The 20,081-nt window shown below is 48.3% G+C and overlaps 1 protein-coding gene across 3 annotated transcripts in view; it reads right to left on the minus strand.

The window, feature by feature from the left end:
* The window catches only part of ST6GALNAC3 (ST6 N-acetylgalactosaminide alpha-2,6-sialyltransferase 3), a 331,756-nt gene that overhangs the window by 67,742 nt on the left and 243,933 nt on the right, over positions 1-20,081 (minus strand). Inside the window, exon 4 of one of the 3 annotated variants that reach the window (XM_084637353.1) lies at positions 2,677-4,791. The exons of the other annotated variants lie outside the window; for them this stretch is intronic. Coding sequence (XP_084493479.1) covers positions 4,785-4,791 — 7 coding nt within the window. The 3' untranslated portion in view covers positions 2,677-4,784. Of the gene's footprint in view, positions 1-2,676; positions 4,792-20,081 lie in introns of those variants that run through there. 3 annotated transcript variants of the gene reach the window in all.

A 20,081-nucleotide genomic window follows, 5' to 3' on the forward strand; every position in this document is an offset into this window, starting at 1 on the left:
CATCTGGTTTCAGTGGGGGCAGAACAAACCTTGTGCAGGCATGTACTGCCAGCAAGAAATGGAAGCTCACATCACCACATCTGTTTATGCAAGTGGAGGTGCACATGTGAAAAACCACTTGGGAGTGCAGAAGAGGGAGAATGCAACCTGTTCATTACTGTTCCCTTAACTTCGGGATCTGTAGAGGCTTCTCCATGGGGCTTAAAGGTGGGAAGGAGCACATAAGACAACCCTCTGCTCTTAGTGCTTTCCTCCTTGAAGATGTGTCTGGAAATCCAAGAGGGAGTTAGACTTTGTGTGGGTTTTGTCAACACATAGTGGAGCTGCACCAGGGCAAACTCCTGGTATAGATGGGGTGCACTGCTGTAAAAAGTGACTTGTGCCAGTGCAGCTTACTCCAATGTGAAACAAACACACAGCTGCAGTTAAGTTGTTTCAAAAAGCCCCAGGGTAGACAAGGTCTCAATGCCACTTGAAGCAGTATTAACCCTAGAGGACTCTTCTTTGAGGCTGTTGCTGGACTCGAGAGTAGGAGGGAGGGACAGCTGTCCATGCAGGATGGTTCTAGCCTCTGTAGATCTAGGAGCTCCTTTCTTCAAGATCCATGGGATTGGAAGGTGTCAATTTCTATTCAGGCTATCATTCACCTTCAGCTCCTTAGAATCTGTGCTAAATGCTGCTCATTCTTTGGTCCTCTACGGTGTTTTCTGTCCTCACCCCAGGAGTTACTCCATGGGAGAAGGTACTGTAGCCCAGTGTTTGCCTGCATCGTTTTTACTCTGTGAAATGGGTAATAAGTTTGGTAGTCTCTGGTGCAATGGTTCACATCTGTGATTAAAACCTCTTTGATCAATCAATTCTTTGTTTTTGCTTTACACAAAGTTGTCTTCTGCAAACGACTAGGATGGTGTTTCTAAAGCTAGCCTTACTGTTCATTATAAGTCAGGAAAGTTTTACTTCAGTTCAGCACTCCAGAGCCCAAGGTTCTTTTGATTAATGGTGTTTCTTTCCAAACCTGCACCTGTTTTTCCAGATTATGAGTGAGGGGCAAATTCACTGCAGGAATCTAGGAGAGCAACCCCACAGTCTGTGGAAATGTACCCTCTTATATTAATGGTGAGTTCTGCCCCAAGGCTGCAATTAACATGCAGAGTTTCTGCTAGAACATACATTTTTTATCACTGCTATTAATGAAATGCATCATCATAAACAATACACTTTAATTAGTAACTAAAGTGTCTATAGCAATTAAATATGAAGGAAGTGTTCTGGAACACAGCAGGAGGGATTATACTTATGAGAAATTTAAATCGCAAATGAATTTTTAAGATGTTATTGATGGAACTTTGGGGGAAAGCAGCTTATTTTGAAAAGTAGGGATGCTTTTAAAAATGAAGTGGTGACTCTATGATACTTCCAGCCAAATGAATGGCTTGTAGAAACCTGAAACCGGTAACTGCTGCTGCTTGTAGAATCACAGATGGAACTAATGGGAGCTGCTACTAATTTCTACTGTGCTGAGCCAATGTAAGAAAATTCAACTTAAAAGAATCTAGAGTAATGACACGACTCATTAGCACTAGGCCAATATACCACTTCAAATTAGAGACTTCATCTTCAATTATATGTCAAGGAAAAAGTTATTAATGTATTTCATGCCTGAGTATTTGGAACTGAACACAGCTGCTCACTATCATGTTGCAACACTACTTGACATTGTAAGCACCTAAGATTCAGAGCCCAAGTCTTATTTCAAGACAATTTGTGCATAACTTAAGTGGACAAGTCCTGGAACATTGTCCACATGTTTCAGTTCATTGTTCATTCACCTGAATTATTCATCGTAGAACAGGAAATGTGGATGGTCTACAAGAAGAGACTAGGCAAGACTGAAACAAAAAGAGAAAGAAAAATGCTCTGAGGATATGGCCTGAGGCCAAATGCTTCCCTTGGTAGGGAAAGGTGAAGAAAGCACTCAGATCCCCAAATGTTTATTACAGAATTGAGCTTTGTAAGTGAATGCATATCCTGCCAGTGAGTCACAAGAAATTGTTTTTGCAGTTGCCAACAGAAGGTGTGGCTAGAGACAGAGTGTGAGGGCTGATGGGGAAAATGCATATTATTACAATACATATGTATTAGGGGTCCTGGTGTACAGAAATGTGAAATGATCCTTTCAAAGGCCCACTCCATCCCTTCCTATGGTAAAGCCTATGGGAGACCATTCTGAGGAGGGAATCTCAGCAAGGAGTCCCTTGTGGAGTTTGTTTCCCAACTTACTCAACAGGGAAGCAGGCTTTGTCTCTGTGTGAACAGGCTGTAGGGTCTGCCCCCAAAGCTGGTGACTCCAAGAATTTGAAGGCGGCTAGGGTCAGCTTCACAGAGACCTGTATCTATGCATCAACTTTAGACCCAGGTGCCTTTCCACAGGATCTGCCTCTGGGACCTGCATGGTGGGGCTAATGAGGCTGCAGAAAGGTTTCTGAATAAGTTCCCCATGACTTAGGGGGGAGGGGAGGGAGGAGGGTGATCTGCATCTTCTCGCCTAGATTGTCCACTCTTCCCCACCCCACCCCCACTTGCCCAATCTCCTCCTCCTTCCTTTAGCCCCCTTGCCCCCCAGGCTATAAACCCATAGAGTCTCCGAAACAGGATCTGGAAGAAGAATTGGAAAAGTGCTGCAGAGAAGAAGAATCTGCTTGTGAAAGGTTTCCCCTCATGCAAAGATCTAGAAGGGACAATACAGGTTCATGCTGATTGCCTAAATACTCTGAGATAAAACCTGTATATGCCCTTCATTTGTCCTGGTCAAAGTACCACAGTCTCCAAAAGCAATGTAAAACCTTTCCTTCTGCCAGACTTCCTTCCCCAAATGTCAGAAATAGTGTATTGTTTGCTTATATAAAGGACAAGTTACTGCTCCATTTTTAATGTGTCTTTGAGATATTTCTCACATTTCCAGACCATCCATCTGTGCTATGGTGCATATACCAACAAACCAGAATAGCAGCATTGTACGTCCTCTTTGCACAGAGGTTTGTGACAACACAAGGTGCAAGGCAGCAGAGAAACAAACCCATTAGATTTCTTTTCATTCAGAGTCCTGCCTTCCATTGACTGGAAGACAGTGAAATTGCTATGGTATGCACTTTTTAAGTTGGCAAGAAAAAGCTTTCTTATTTTCCACCCCATTTGGTCTTTCAGCATCTTCAGTTGATTTGTGTATTCCGTCTCATTTTAGGTCTGTTAGCCTCCAATAGAAATTACAATTCTCCCAAGACCCATATCACTTAACAGTGGAAAACTTAGCATGACAGTGGACAGTTTCTGCCTACAGAATTTTTGTCTATAGACCTGTTTATATATCACTGAACTTACTATTTTATTCAATCTTTAAGAATTTTGCAGTTTCTCTGTTTCTCTTTCTTCTCATGAAAGATGTCTTCATAACCCTAAGAAAGGGAGCTGAGTATTGTAAATTCCTCTATCTTCTAGACCATTTGCTTAATCTTTGTGGTTCTCCTTAATTGACTATTGACCTTTTGCTCCAGAGTCATTCATTAAATCTATATGTTACTGTGACAGGATGACTTACTCGAAGACCCTATATAGCAGGGGTAGGCAACCTATGGCACGCGTGCTGATTTTCTGTGGCACTCACACTGCCCGGGTCCTGGTCACCGGTCCGGGGAGCTCTGCATTTTAATTTAATTTTAAATGAACCTTCTTAAACATTTTAAAAACCTTATTTACTTTACTTACAACAATAATTTAGTTATATATTAAAGACGTATAGAAAGAGACATTCTAAAAAAGTTAAAATGTATTACTGGCATGCAAAACCTTAAATTAGGGTGAATAAATGAAGACTCAGCACACTACTTCTGAAAGGTTGCCAACCCCTGCTATGTAGGAATACATGGCTCTTTTGTTCAGTCAACCAACCCCTGCAGAAAATTCAAGATCATTACTGCTGGGTCATGCTCACAGGTAGGTCCAATTAGCTTTGACTAAAGGGGGTGAGGAAGAGTCTCTTTGGGCCAAAAGACAGCATTGGTTCTAGAACCCTAGGAACAGCCAGGCTCAATTATTGTTTTTGAGTTACCAATAAGGGCAAACCTAGGAAGGATGAGGTAGGAAATTAGATTTTTTGTAATACTCTCCTTTAGATAATACTAAACTTTTAAAATCCCTTGTAAAATATTGGTTTTTTAGTCTTTGGTTTCTCATCTGAAAGACTTTCCATGAACTTAAGGTGTTTTACTCTCCATACATATCTAATCTTCCAGCACAACTGTTCTCAGTTAAAATTGTGCTCCATACTCAAGTTTTTTTCCCTGCTCATTCTGTCAACCTAAGTGAAATTTAACAGGCCAAATTCTGTTGGGCACTACGTTAGAATTTTGCCTGGTTTGTTAGAAACTCTACAGTTGAGTCAACTTGTCCCTTGATGTCACTGAAAAAGCTGGGCAAATACAGAAAAATACATTGCTGATTCCCTTCACTGCTATTCCCCTCCCTTTTTGTTTGCATAGTCAAACACATTCTGCTGACAAAGGATGAGATTTCCAGAAGCGTTCTGTGTTGGCGTACTCTGCTCCCATCGTAGTTAATGGTAAAACTCCCTCTGACATCAGTAGGAGCAGATCTAGGCCTTTTGAAAATCCCAGCTTGAGTTTTCTTCACAAGAATGTTTTCAGAAAGTTGAAGCATCACAAGAAGTCCTTATTTTAGCCATGGGATGATGTCTGCTGTGCAGGAATGGCATCTCCCTAAAGAAACTGCTACTGCCTGTGGAACCAGAGAACAGAGATTTCATCTCTACTGCACAACCTTCATTTCTGAGTTATTCAGAAAGGTACCAAATCATGAAGAAAACGTAACCACTACTTAACTTCTGTTCTCAGGTACAGTAGGTAGAGTGAATACCCACATAGACTTCAGAAAATGCATCTGGCTCTCTACGGCCTTGCACACTACTCATTTGCACCTGTTGCAATGTGAACAAGAGCAAACAAAAATCAAAAGCCATTATTCAAAGACTTGAGCTCTTTGTTTTATACTCTCCTATTGTCTCTGAAAAGACATGACAGTAGATCTTTTTAACTGTGTAGGTACAGTCTGAGCTTGGAACGTGCTGAGTTCCTCCTGCTGGGTGCTGAGAACCCCTGACTCCTATTGTTTTTGGATATGAGTGCATTTGGCAGCTCAGAGGAGGCACTCAGCTTGTTGCAGGATTGAACTCAATTTATACATATATTTATATATTTATTTTACTATCATTCCCTGAAGGAAAAGATAGTGGCTCACGATGAGATGAGAACAGACATTGAGACTGTATTGCTAACCTCTACAGTGGCCACAGAGTTGAGTTATGCAGCACTGCTAACCAAATTAGATTACATATGCAAATGTCTGCATGCTAAATGGCTGAGAGTTCAGTTTTATCTGAACTCAAGGGGCAGCCAAATCACATGCCATATGGAAATCGCTGCTTCTGGATTGGCTCATGGGAGGTCAATAATAGTTTCTCCTGGAGCTCTGACTTCATCTACCATTTTAAATGTGAGGGTTTTAAAAAGTTTTTAAGATGTTATATGATAAAAATTCATGGCCATAATAGACAGATTGTTCATTGTTACAGATATTCAGAATGCTTTCATTAGAAATAACTGACAATGTCATTATTTTTCTGTGAACATGAAAATGTAGTAGATATGGTGGTGGATTTTGATGATCACCATACCAGAAGTCAGTATGTGCTTATATATTTTAGAGGTATAAATAATTTGAACCAGGAAACAGACTGAAACTTTTCAAAGAGCCCTTATCTTTAAAATGGACCAAATGTAAATCCGGGCTTTGAAAATCCTCAAATTTTGAGGTGTTTTGTTAAAACCCTGGAATCAACTCAGAGTTTTGCTTCTTGAGCCATACAGCTGGTTTTAATACTCCTATTCTACTGTCCCTGTGGCAGCAATCACCAGTCCACACAAGCGGTCCACTTCCTGGACACTACTGTGCTAATAAGCGATGGTCACATAAACACCACCCTATACCGGAAGCCTGTTGACCACTACACTTACCTCCGTGGCTCCAGCTTTCATCCAGGACACACCACACAATCCATTGTCTACAGCCAAGCTCTACGATATAACCGCATTTGCTCCAATCCCTCAGACAGAGACAAACCCCTACAAGATATCTATCAAGCATTCTTACAGCTAAAATACCCACCTGCTGAAGAGGAAAAAACAGACTGACAGAGCCCGAAGAGTACCCAGAAATCACCTACTACAGGACAGGCCCAACAAAGAAAGTAACAGAACGCCACTAGCTGTCACCTTCAGCCCCCAAGTAAAACCTCTCCAGTGCATCATCAAAGATTTACAACCTATCCTGTAAATCTGGGGAGACCGACCAGTTCTCGCTTAGACAACCTGAAGCAAATACTCTCCAGCAATCACGCACCACACAACAGAAACACTAACCCAGGAACCTATCCTTGCAACAAAGCCCGATGCCAATTTTATCCACATTTATTCAAGTGACACCATCATAGGACCTAATCACATTAACCACATCAGGGGCTCATTCACCTGCACATCTACCAATGTGATATATGCCATCATGTGCCAGCAATTCCCCTCTGCCATGTACATTGGCCAAACCGGACAGTCTCTACGCAAAAGAATAAATGGACACAATTCGAACATCAGGAATAGTAACATTCAAAAACCAGTCGGAGAACACTACAACCTCTCTGGCCACTCAGTAAAAGATTTAAGGGTGGCAATTTTGCAACAGAAAAGCTTCAAAAACAGACTCCAACAAGAAACTGCTGAGCTTGAATTAATACGCAAACTAGATACCATTAAGTTGGGTTTGAATAGAGACTGGGAGTGGCTGGGTCATTACGTGTATTGAATCTATTTCCCTAAATTAAGGATCCTCACACCTTCTTGTCAACTGTCTAAGTGGTCCATCTTGATTATCACTACAAAAGTTTTTTTTTCTCCTGCTGATAATAGCTCATCTTAACTAATTAGCCTACAATCACAGTTTGTATGGCAACTTCCAACTTATCTGTATGTATATATCTCTCTTCTCACTATATGTTCCATTCTATGCACCCGACGAAGTGGGCTGTAGCCCCCAAAAGCTTATGCTCTAATAAAATTGTTAGTCTCTAAGATGCCACAAGTACTCCTGTTCTTTTAGCATTATGACAGTACAGCTAATAGGGAGGAAAGGTTGCCTTATAATTAAACCACCAGATGCAGTGAGGAGACGGGTTCTGTTTCTCACTGTCATCAACTTTGTGTGAACTCGGACAAGTCAATGTCAGTGTCTCGAGACATTCCTTCATCTACAAAGTGGGATAATACACCTCACAGGGGAATTGCAAGGCTAAAGGCATGAATGTTTATAAAGCACTGCAGCTGTCATTGAAGACACTATACAGTGCAATGTAAGAGGGGTGGGGATGGTTTATCATCACAAATGGTACCACGTTGCAAAAGGCCCTATCCTGCTTCCAGTGAAGTCAATGGCAACATTCTCACAGTTAAGTTAAATAAAGGGAATGGTAAACTGCCATTCCTCAGCTGCTGCTGTTGCATCACAGAATACGAAGAGAGGTGCTGACATCTGTGCTATGCATGATACTAAAAAGTAGCTTTCCACACAGTAATACTATCCTGTATGTAGCATACATAGTTTAAAATGTGTTTTATGATTTTTAAAGCATCATAAAGGTGAAAGTTTAATAACTGTAGCACATAATTCCCTCTACCTTCCAGCATTATTAACTTTTCCACAGTCTAGACATAATATGCACTGCAGCAGTTTGAGCAGTGCTCTGCCAAGCTGACAGGATCAGCTTCTCAAGGGATGTAAGGGTAATTCTGCCTCCAAGTTGTATTGAATCCTCTCTCGAGCAAAACCTGCTAGTTGAGCCTAAGCTGCCACAATATATTGTGCTCTACAGTATATACAAGATTTGATGTCAAGGTTAACACTTATAATTTTATCTGCCTCGTTAGGGGCAAAAGGAGGCTATATTTCTGAAAATGAATGGGATAATTCCACACCATGTAAATAAATAACAGACTTAACTAATGTTACAATATTTGTAAAATTAAAGGGCCTGGTTCCTTCCCTGTGTTCACTGAAGGCACGGGGAGTTTTGCCAGCATATTCAATGGGCGCAGGAGCAGACCCTTAATTGCTTGGTTGGGTACAGCCCCCGACTGCTCAAGGAAGTAGAGCCTGCTCTCAAATCCCTTGTGCCCAGGAATGCACATCCTCAAAATAAACCATGCCATAGGGCGTGCCTGCCCTGCAGCACCCTCTGCTGGCCAAGCGTGACACTGCAGGCACTCCCTGTCTCAATTTCCCCTCCTCTCTTGCCCAGGTGTTCATGTGGCTCAGCTCTCTAGCTGGGTCACTCTCGGAGTTCAATCCCCTTCTGGGGTAACAAATGCCCCAAACGAACAAAAATGTTCTTCTGCCCTGCTTGGGCTCCTCTGCAGCCCAGGCTTGGTTCCCAGTCCCTTTTGGGACAGAGCCCCGATTCCTGGGCTCCTTCCCTGCAATCCCTCACAGTCTCAGCCTTTCTGGCTTACCTTTCAGTCTTCCCTGCTCTGGGATAGAGCACTGACACTCCTGGAACATCTACACAGCAGCTGGGAGTGTGCTTCCCAGTGCCGGTAGACAGACATCTGCTAACTCCGCTCAAGCTAGCATGCTAAAAATAGCAGCGTGGCTACAGCACCGTGGAGGTGGCTCGGGCTAGCCACCTAACTGCGTATCCAAGGGGTTGGGCAAGTGAGGCTGAGCAGCTGCCCATGCTGCTGCAGCCACTCTGCGATTTTTAGCTTGCTAGTTCAAGCACAGCTAGTGCAGGTCTGTCTACCCAGGCTGGGAAGCACGCTTTGATCTGCAGGTAGACATATCAACCTGAAGACGAGGAACTCAACACCTTGCAAGCTCAGACTGTATGTACGCAGTTAAAAAAGATCTACTGCTGAGTCTTTTCAGAGACAATAGGAGAGCATAAAACAAAGAGCTCAAGTCTTCGAATATCTTCAGGCTGCTTTCCCTGGAGTCCTTCCATTCTCTGCTTCAGGGTCCACCACAGGAGCCTAGCTCACTTCCTGTAGTTCCTCTCCCAAACTGGGCTCTCTCAGTCCTTTTATGAAGTCCAGATGTTTCAGGCTGTCACCTGACCCCACCTACCCCAATTAGTCCAGCCCCCTTAGGTGGTGAAGCAGGTTTTTATGGCTTAGGCAGGGCTGACTGAACAGGGATGGCTAACCCAGGTCTCCTGACTCCTTAAATAGGCGGGCCACCATGTCACACACATTACAATTCATCTATAAATTCACAATAAATAATTTATTCAAAAAATTTAGCCTTTTGTCTGCTTGTGGATTACCTCAAATATCTTTATTAGAGGCCTAATCCAAACCCCACTACAGTTAATGGAAAGAACTCTGACTTCTATGGTCTTTAGATAAGGTCATATTGGAGTTTATTTGATGAATACCTTTCCTAGTTTTTCTGTTCTGTGGTCTGATCAGGGGTACTTGATCACCAAAATTTCAACTGTGCTGCTAGCTGTGATTAATCACATGGAATTGTGCATGTTCCACAACTGGATGAGCATTTCCACCATGACTACTTGCAGATTCAAATTTAAAACTCCGTTCCCGAGAATACTCATGCATCCAACTTTGACATTCACTTTTTGCAGATATTTGTACCCGATTTGATTGCCCAAATCTTTGCAGAGAATGGACATGGGATTCTGAAATAAATTCATTTTAAAATGAAAAATTATTATTAACAGGAGTATTTATTTTGCAAAGAATGAATGTGCATGGAGATGCCCCTCTAAAGATGGTCCCCTTACATTAGTGTTGAGGCCCATTGTCTGGTCACCATGAGGAGCCTAACCCACTGCTGCATATGATGTACCTGGTTCGTAGAAGAGTTACCTTTCCAGTGCTGACAGTTTTGCAACTTTCAATGATAGGAACATTTTTAAAAGAAACAAACAATATCAATTTCATTTTGCTCCTCCTAGGGCCACAGTGAGGAAAGCAACATGGCACAGGCCCGATAGGAAAAAAAAATGTAGGGTGGATAATCTCTCTTCTTTTGCTAGAGTCTGTCATCAGTATTAGCATTAATGCAGTGACACCATGAAACAGACATATGGAAGTGTTATTTGTTTCTCGTTTACCAACCAGATAAGAATATGGAAATAGTTTTCAGTCCATTTGTTTGATGAGCTTCCTAAGCCAGTAATAAACAAATCAATACAATTAGTTTTGGCTCATCATCATTTAGAAACCTTCACTACTGGGACACAATTTAATTATACCTCTTGTTCCACAGCAACAGAAAACCTTTGGAAATGGGCTACTTTGCCAACTATTGAACCAGAGGGGAGGAACAGAAGGAGGGATCAGAAATGGAGGGAGGTATCGTCTAACCAAGATGTGCAAGATATAAAGCATATTGTGAGACACAATTTCCCTGATTGCAATTCTAAAATATTTCTGCCATTAAGTCCTTATGAGCAACCCAACGTGAGACTCAGCTGTACAATGACTGTGTATATGACATGCTTCATGTGACTGTTGCAATTAGTATGGCATGCATCAATCACTCTTGGAATTGATTACAAAGTGCACTAATCTTAACTGATTAATTAAGCTGGGAAGTGACGTATTTTACTATAGGTAAAAAACCTCCTCACCATTTGTGTGCTAATGCCCTCTCCAAACACATTTTAATTGTAGAGATTAGTGATGTTACACTCTTCATTCTCCGTTGTGCTAGCTTCTAACAAGTGGGGCTGCACAGAAGGTGGGTACCTCCTAAATTACAGGCTCTTTATCATGCACACAATAGAACAGCTAATTGCAACAATTAAAGATAAGGCAGAACTCCAGATCCAAGCACTCCAGACATATTTTTGGGGAAGAGAAGAGTGAAATCTGACCCTGAATGTAGCACAATTCACTTTCAGTTGCAACTGTGTAAATTCCAGAGCAATCCCATTATCAGATTCACACCAGAGTAGCAGAAAATAGAATTTTGAACCTAAACTGGAGATGTAAACACACTCAAGTTTGGAAGTGTTCAAAATGCAGGTCTGATTTTAGGAGATGGGACATTGTGCTCATGCATGTCCAAAGAGAAACATGACTCTTGAAAGCTTGCAAACCTATTAAACTTTAAGGAAGTTAAGGGGCCAGATCTTTGAGGGCAGCCACTTTGTGCCACAAGCCCCAGTCCAGTTTAGTTATAAAACCTAACTGAGGGGGGATCACCCCAGGGCAAGAGTGAACTTGCCAAGGAGCAGAGTAAGTATATAGGAGGTACACCTAGCTAGCACTGGCAGGAAGAAGTCCCAGCACTGGTAGGGGAGAGGGAGTGCAGCTGTGCTTGACCCCTGCACAGAAGGTGGGAGAAGGCTATTAGTGCCTTGCACCCTTTCCACCTCACCCACCCATGTGAGAGCCAGGCACCTCAGATTTTTAGGTTTAAAATTGCAAACTTGCCATGGATTTACTCCTTGAGGCTAGCGCCTTTGAGATACCTGAAGTCATTTGATTTAGAAATAACAAACCTGTGAGTATCTGAAAAATCACATACTCTGCATATCCAGTGGAGGACACTATTACATTTAAAACAATGTACCTAGTCCTGGCATTCAAATCAGTTTGCAGGAAGGTTCTGCACAAACAAAATGAGTTCTCAAAATTAACTGCCTTGATATTTAAAGCGCATTTCTTTTAATTGTCTAGTGGGGAACTGGTGATCAGTATTTTCTATTGTATCATTAGCTTCATCATAGTTTCATTTTTGAATGGCATAAAAAGAAAAAAAAAATAGTGGCCAAGTTTAACAAGAACAAGGAGCTTCTGGTTTGGAAAAATCAGGCCATGTATTTAAGACCCTATATATGGATTTAGGAACCTAACTTCAGGCATCCATTTTTATACCTTGGCCTTGATGTATAATGATACAAACACAAAGTTATTAATAGCATTACAGGTAGAGGGCATGATTGGGGGGTTGGATTGCAGACATGGCAGGACCAGGTATGTTTGCTCCCTCTAAGAAGTTTGCTTTCAAATTATCTAAAGGTGGAGGCAGGCTGAGGATTAGACACCAATGTCACCGGTAAGGATTTTGAAATGCCAGTTTACATTGGCATCAGTGAGCAAGAGTTCCCTCAAGCTACGTTACTAATGCCAAAGTGACACTGCCAACTGAGTATCTCAGCAAGACGATCACAAAGGGACCATCGGAAGATTGTCAGGAAATAATAGGATTTTTTAAAAGCCTCTTATACAGGCCTTTACATTTCACTCAGCAGAGTCTGTGAAAAATAATGAGGTGTGTTTCATGTTTGTTTATGGTTATTTTCCCTGGCAGGGTGTCACTGCCATGTAGTGCAGTTTTGAATGTGTACACCTGCATATATATGGTGCTCTAAGGTTTAACACTCTTGCTTCTCTGTTGTCAGTTGTCGGGATGATAATCCAACAGAGACAGTCTAACAGCACTTAAATCATCATCTGAGGACAAAGCCATTAAATATGGCAGAATTGATATAAGCAATAGGCTACTAGTGGTGAAATGTACTGTTGGCTGAACTCTGTTAATAAATTCATCAGTTGCTATTGTCCCTGGTAACTGGTGTGGGCAGGGGAGAGAGAATGGTTCTGCTAGGGTTATTAAAAGAACATTTATGGAGGACATTCACACTGTTCAGACTGAAGTGCTTTGCTTTTCTATATTGCCTTTGAAACCCCTTCCTCAGACACACAGGAAGTGATGCTGGCTGCGTGCCACAAGAAAATAGTCCAAGAGGCTACCATTGAAATGTGAGGAATGCCAGCTTTGGAGTGTGAGGAGTTTTGTAGGAATCACAAGTTTATTAGCAAAATCACATCTAGAGGCTGTGGGGAGCTGAACATTTAACTGATCCCTGAATGACCAAACCCCTGACCTATTTTAGCTTCTCTGTTGGATATTCCTAGGACGGGCAAAAAGAAAAGCTAACTCATCTGCCTCCTTTGACTTCAAACCCAAAATAGCATGAAAGCCAGATCAATACTGGGAGTTTGATGTGAAAAAACTGAGGTACATTTGCCAGGCTTTTCAATGCTGTATGGTATAGGAAAGCCCTCTATAATTCTACCGCAAAATGGTATGTGACAAAGTTCCTCCTCTACCTTGGTGGGTCTTGCACTTATTGGCGGATTTGCTCGCCTCGGAGAGCCACGGCAGCCCTCAGTTTGGCCACTTTCATGAACCCACAGTCCAGGTTAACTTCTCCTGTGTCTGACCAGGAGTTGGGAGGTTTGGGGGGAACCCAGGCCCACCCTCTACTCCGAGTTCCAGCCCAGGGTCCTGTGGAATGCAGCGGTCTAGAGTGCTTCCTGGAACAGCTGTGCAACAGCTACAACTCCCTGGGCTACTTCCCCATGGCCTCCTCCCAACACCTGCTTTATCCTCACCATAGGACCTTCCTCCTGGTGTCTGATAATGCTTGTACTCCTCAGTCCTCCAACAGTATGCATTCTCACTCTCAGCTCCTAGTGCCTCTTGCTCCCAGCTCCTTACACGCGCACCACAAACTGAAGTGAGCTTTTTAAACCCAGGTGTCCTAATTAGCCTGCCTTAATTGATTCTAGCAACTTCTTGATTGGCTGCAGGTGTTCTAATCAGCCTGCCTGTCTTGTTTCCAGAAGGTTCCTGATTGTTCTGGAACCTTCCCTGTTAGGAAACGGAACGTCTTTTGCTTGCTCCTCAGCTATCTGCTTTCTATTCTTTCCTAAAGCCCCCTGGCCCGGATTTTTCTTACTTTTTTGCACCTGCCTTAGTCCCCCCCCGACCGGGCCAGACGCTTTTTTTGATTTTTCTTTTTATTTTTTGTGTTTTTTTCCCATCTACGTCCTTTGTCGGCCATCCCCCCCACGCCTGCTTTCGGGCGCAGCTATTTGCCTCAGCTGAGCCCCCGGAGGAGGGGGGGGAAGATTGCCGATTTTGCTGTCCGGAGGGGGGAGTGGAAACCCCCAGACCCAGCCGTTTCGCCAGTAGCTCGGACCTTATAGCATTCTTAACATACCGGAGGACTTGGAACACAGCCAACACAGCCGGAGACGGAGATTCCATCGGACAGAAGAAATAATATAAATCATCGTGACGGAGGCCGTAAGACTGAGTAACTTTCTGAATTATGCTCTCGTGGGGGGGAGTTTGACTGTGATTACTTGCGTTTGTGGCGGCACAGGGGGTGTGGCGTGGAGACCCCCACCCCCGATCCATCGGTGCCCCTACCCCCCCATCGTTATTACAACTGTCACGGCCCCCCCGCAGTCTGTCCCTGCTGGCAATCTGCCATCTCCCTTCGGATCCAGCTGTTTGCTTTGAACTTTGCCTTCCGGACCGGACCTAACAACCGACCAACCGAGACTCTTTGGACAAACGTGTGTGGGTCTGCACCCCCCCCCCCGGACTGCTTATCCTACAACATGCCCCTTTTACTGGACCCCGATTTTGTTCCCCCCTTCCTCCCAGCCCCCCTCCCTCGGCATTTTTTTTTCCTTCCCATCCGCAGCCAGCGGAGGGAGGGGCTATTCTGCCTTCTCCCCTCCCCCCTTCTCCTTCCGGTGTCTCCCTGTCTCTCCCTGCTCACAATGGCGGGGAACGAGAGGGGCGAGACTGCTTTATTAAAATTAGTTGTCCCTTCCCCACCACCACCCCTGCCCAACCCCCAAGGTCCCCCCCCACTACTATTGTTAAGGTACTTGCCACCCCCCCTGCTGGGGCACCGGTAGCAGGAGGCACCAGGGTGATTGCTGCTGCTGCTGCTGCACCCACCACCCCCCCAGATTCTAGGAAACCCCCCCCGGTTCGCAAGAAGGGCCAGGGCGGGTGGAAGGGAAAGGGCCCCGCTAAAACCACTGAGCCCTCCATGGCGGGAGCTGCCCCCACCGCTGCGGCCTCGTCATCAACCGTGGCGCCCCTCCCAGCGTTTCCCTCCACCAGCTCTGCGATTGTCCCTCCCCCGGCCCCCAGGACGTATGCCCGGGCGGCAGCGGGCTCCCCGCTGCCTGCCGCCTCGTCATCTCGCCCCCCCCCGCCTCTGCCACCATCACCAGCGGCCGAGGCCCTTTCCCCGCCTTGACCAGGAAGCACGGCGTCCGTTGCCTCCTGGTGCCCGCCTCGCCCCACGTGGAGACATACGTGCAGGCGTTGGCGAAGGTGGTGGGACCCACGGCTATTGTGGCGGCCTCCAAGATGTATGGGAAGGTCGTTTTCTTCTTAGCCTCGGAGGATGCCGCCCAGGAGGCGGTGGAGAGGGGCCTGACGGTAGGGGGGGTGTTTGTCCCCCTAGAACCGTTAGAAGACCTGGGCGTTCGCCTCGTCCTTACCTCCGTTCCTCCCTTCTTACCCAATGCTGCCCTGTTACCCGCTCTTTCCACCCTGGGGAAACTTGTTTCTGTCATCAGCCCTCTCCCGTTGGGCTGCAAGGACCCCACCCTCCGTCACATTTTTTCGTTCCGCCGGCAAGTGCAGCTTCTACCACCGGCAGGGGCGCGTGACGGAGAGGCGCTTGAGGGGTCCTTTCTAGTCCCCTACGAGGGAGCCCGCTATCGGGTCTTTTATTCTACCGGAGAGGCCCGGTGCTACCTCTGCCGCTCAGCGGGGCATGTCCGCAGAGACTGCCCTTTGGCTCGGGGGGGAGGGGCACCCGAAACCCCCGAGACCCGGCAGGACATCGGCCCCGTCGCTGCCGACGCCCCTGGCTGCCCAGTACCTGAAACCAACCCTCCTCCTACTCGACCCATCGCTGCTCCCGTCCGGGCCCAAGAGATACCTTCCCTACAATGCCCGGGCGAGCAAGGGGTTTCCACCCTTGCTAGTACCACCCCAATAGAGCCCATGGAGGAGGGTGTGGCAAGGATGTTATCGGGTATAAGAGAGGGCCCTCCCCAAGGAGAAGCCCCCGCCCCTCATGTTGCCCCACCGCTACCTCCCCGAACCCCTAAACCATCGCCTCCGCCCCCCGACACGACCCCTGCTAACCAACCCCCAGATGATGCTATGGAGGGCTGGACCCTAGTCCAGGGGAAGCGAGGCAAGCGGAAGGCTCGAGCTCCGCTGCATCCACCCGACGCGGAAGCCCCCCGGAAGACCAGGAAAGGAGGCACTGCTATCGAGCCTCCCGCCACGGCCGCGAGCGAGATCCATCTGCCGGTGTCGGGAGGGGAAGATGGACTGGCATTGGAGGGCAGAATCCCCCCTCCACGGGAAACCCTCCCCTCCGAGACTTCTAAGGACACCCCTTCTGCCTGGACGCTACCCGAACCCCCCGCAGACCCCGAGGCGGCCGTTGAGGCGGGCCCTAGAGGAGAGGCCCCCGGGGTGGCAGGAGTTGGCCTCTCCTCCGTGTATGTGGAGATTGAGGCCCTGGATTTGACCCCGGTCACCCAGGGAGGGGATGATTTGCTGCCGGCTGGCCTCGAGCTGGGCAGCCTTACCCCAGCCTCCCTTTCCCCATGCTCCCTCCCCCTTTTTGCCTTTCCGGGTGAGCACCCTGCAGAAGGCGGTCCACCACCTGATGCCGTGACCGCTAAAATCACCATGGAGCCAGCACCTAGCATTCTTGGGAGCCCCTCCCCTTCCCCCTTAACCCTTGATTCTGCTCAGGAGGCACTTTCCTTTAGCTGCTCGCCTCCTGCACCCCAGAGCCTTACCCCTGCCCCTGCCCCCACCCCTGCCCCTGCCCAAGGTCCCTCCTCCTGCAATGTTAATGCCGCCCCTGGGGTTATTTCCTTTCCGCCTTTTGCAGACTCCCCCCAGGGAGCAGTCTTTGCACTTTCTAGTCGCGACCCGTTGGGAGTGGCAATTTTTCCCCTGCCATCCCCCTCCACCCCAAGGCGTGAAATGAATTTAATAACCCCAGCCTGTCAGACGCCCCGTCGGTGGTCCGCACCCTGTCTACCTGCCTTAGCGGACCACGAGGCTGTATTAAGAGGCCCATTAGGGAATACCTCGGGAATTGTAACCCCACCCCCCCATGAGCTGCGGCATGCGCTACGGAAGTTCCTAGAGCACTCCCGTGGCGCCCGCAATAGGGCACAGCTGGCTCTTCGGCTATGGGGGGACTTTGATCAACTCCTCCAGGCCACAAAGGCCCTTATGAAGGAGGGCAGGGGGCAAGGAAAGCGCGGTGCTGCGGCCTACGAGCGAGCCCGCAGCTTCCGAAGCGATCTACTCACCCACGGGATGGGTCATGGGTTGCTGCGCAACCCGCCGGGGGCCCTGAACCCCCCCGCCAATACAAGACCCCCACCCCCCCAGCCCTCCGTATGATGCCTCTTATTATTGCGACCCTGAATACCAGGGGCTGTAGGATGACTCTCCGCAGGTCCCAGGTGCTCTCTTACCTTCGGGAGGGGAGGTACTCTGTAGTTTTCCTGCAGGAGACCCATACAGACCCGGCCGCCGAGGACAGGTGGCGGCTGGAGTGGGGGGACGGGGTATACTTTAGCCACTTTGCGACCTGGCAGGCTGGAGTGGCAACCCTATTCTCCCCCAACCTACGGCCTGAGGTGCTAGGGGTCAATGAGGCCGTGCTGGGCCACGTGCTGCACCTTCGAGTCCGTATGGAGGGGCTCGTGGTTAATTTTGTTAACATCTATGCCCCGCAAATGAGCTCCAGGCGGCCACAATTTTATCAGCAGGTGTCCGACTTTCTCGGCACCCTGGATTCGCACGAGTGCCTGGTCCTGGGAGGGGACTTTAACACCACCCTCGAGGAACGGGACCGCTCAGGGGCCGAACCGAGTCCGGCCGCTGCGAATATTCTCCAAGGGATAGTTGACCATCATTCCCTAGTGGACGTCTGGCGTGACCATCACCCAGATGACACCTCCACGTTTACCTTTGTCCGGGTGGAGGCCCATCGGTCACACCACTCTCGGTTGGACCGTATTTACTTATCCCGTTTCCATCTTTCACAGGCCCACTCCTCCGCCATTCGGCCGGCCCCGTTCTCCGATCATCATTTAGTCGCTGTAACGGTTTCCCTCCGTGCAGAGAGACCGGGGCCGGCCTATTGGCACTTTAATAACAGTCTGTTGGAGGACGAGAGCTTTGTGATGTCCTTCCGGGAGTTTTGGTTGGCCTGGCGAGAGCAGTGGCGTGCCTTTCCCTCGGTGCGGCGATGGTGGGATCTCGGGAAGGTGCGCGCCAAGCTCTTCTGCCGTGACTACACTCGGGGCACCAGCCGACGGCGAAATGCGGCAATAGAGCAGCTGGAACGGGAGGTCTTAGAGATGGAGAGGCGCCTGGCCGCCGATCCCGAGGACCCGTCCCTCTGCGGAGCGTGCCGGGAGAAGCGGGAGGAGCTCCGGGCCCTTGAGGACCACCGGGCCCGAGGTGCCTTTGTTCGATCCCGCATCCGCCTCCTTCGGGAGATGGACCGCGGCTCCCGCTTCTTCTATGCCCTGGAGAAAACGAGGGGGGCCAAGAAACACGTCACCTGCCTTCTTGCGGAAGACGGCACCCCCCTCACGGGTCCGGAGGAGATGTGTGGGAGGGCCCGTGACTTCTACACAAGCCTTTTCTCCCCGGACCCGACCGATCCTGACGCTTGCGAGGTGCTCTGGGAGGAACTCCCCACGGTCAGCGTGGGCGACCGAGACCGACTAGAGCTGCCTCTCACCCTGGCCGAGTTCTCGGAAGCCCTCCGTCGCATGCCCACCAATAAATCTCCGGGCATGGACGGGCTGACCGTGGAGTTTTACCGCGCGTTCTGGGACATTCTCGGCCCAGACCTAGTCACCGTCTGGGCTGAGTCCTTGCAGAGCGGGGTCCTCCCTCTGTCATGCAGGCGAGCGGTGCTTGCTTTGCTGCCAAAGAAGGGGGACCTCCGCGATCTACGAAACTGGCGTCCCGTCTCACTCCTTAGCACGGATTACAAAATCGTAGCGAAAGCAATCTTGCTGCGGCTGGGGTCCGTGATGGCGGACGTGGTCCACCCAGACCAGACCTATACTGTCCCGGGTCGCAGCATTTTCGACAACCTCTTTCTCGTCCGAGACCTTTTGGAACTCGGGCGGAGAGATGGTCTATCGTTCGCCCTCCTGTCTCTTGATCAGGAGAAGGCGTTTGATAGAGTAGACCATGGGTACCTCCTGAGCACTCTGCAGGCGTTTGGATTTGGACCTCGGTTTGTGAGTTTTCTCCGGGTGCTGTATGCCTCCGCGGAGTGTTTGGTTAGGCTCAACTGGACCCTGACTGAACCGGTCAGCTTCGGGCGAGGAGTGCGGCAGGGGTGCCCCCTCTCGGGCCAGTTGTATGCTCTGGCGATCGAGCCTTTCCTCTGTCTCCTCCGCAGGAGGATGACAGGGTTGGTGCTGCGGGAGCCGGAGCTGCGGCTGGTCCTGTCGGCGTACGCCGATGACGTACTTCTCGTGGTCCAGGACCCGGGCGACTTGGCGCGAGTGGAGGCATGCCAAGCCATCTATTCGGCAGCCTCCTCCGCCCGAGTCAACTGGGTCAAGAGCTCTGGCTTGGCGGTGGGGGACTGGCGGCAGGTGAGCTCCCTCCCACCCGCACTTCAGACCATCCGGTGGAGTGCGGGTCCACTGCTCTATCTCGGCGTTTACCTTTCCGCCACGCATCCTTCCCCGCCGGAGAACTGGCAAAATTTAGAGGGCGGGGTGATAGAGCGGATCCGGAGATGGACGAGGCTTCTTCGATGTCTCTCCCTCCGAGGGAGAGCACTGGTGCTTAACCAACTAGTCCTGTCCACGCTCTGGTACCGGCTCAACACCCTGGCCCCGGCCCCGGGTTTCCTGACCCATCTCCGGAGATTGATTCTAGAGTTCTTTTGGTCAGGAATGCACTGGGCCCCTGTTGGAGTTCTTCATCTACCCCTGAAGGAAGGAGGGCAGGGCCTGAAGTGTCTGTACACTCAGGTCCGCGTCTTCCGCCTCCAGGCCCTGCAGAGGCTCTTTTATAGTGCAAGTAGTTCGGCG

This window comes from Lepidochelys olivacea (genome assembly GCF_965140295.1).
Source record: "Lepidochelys olivacea isolate rLepOli2 genome assembly, chromosome: 8".
In the NCBI taxonomy this organism is placed as follows: Eukaryota; Metazoa; Chordata; order Testudines; family Cheloniidae; genus Lepidochelys; species Lepidochelys olivacea.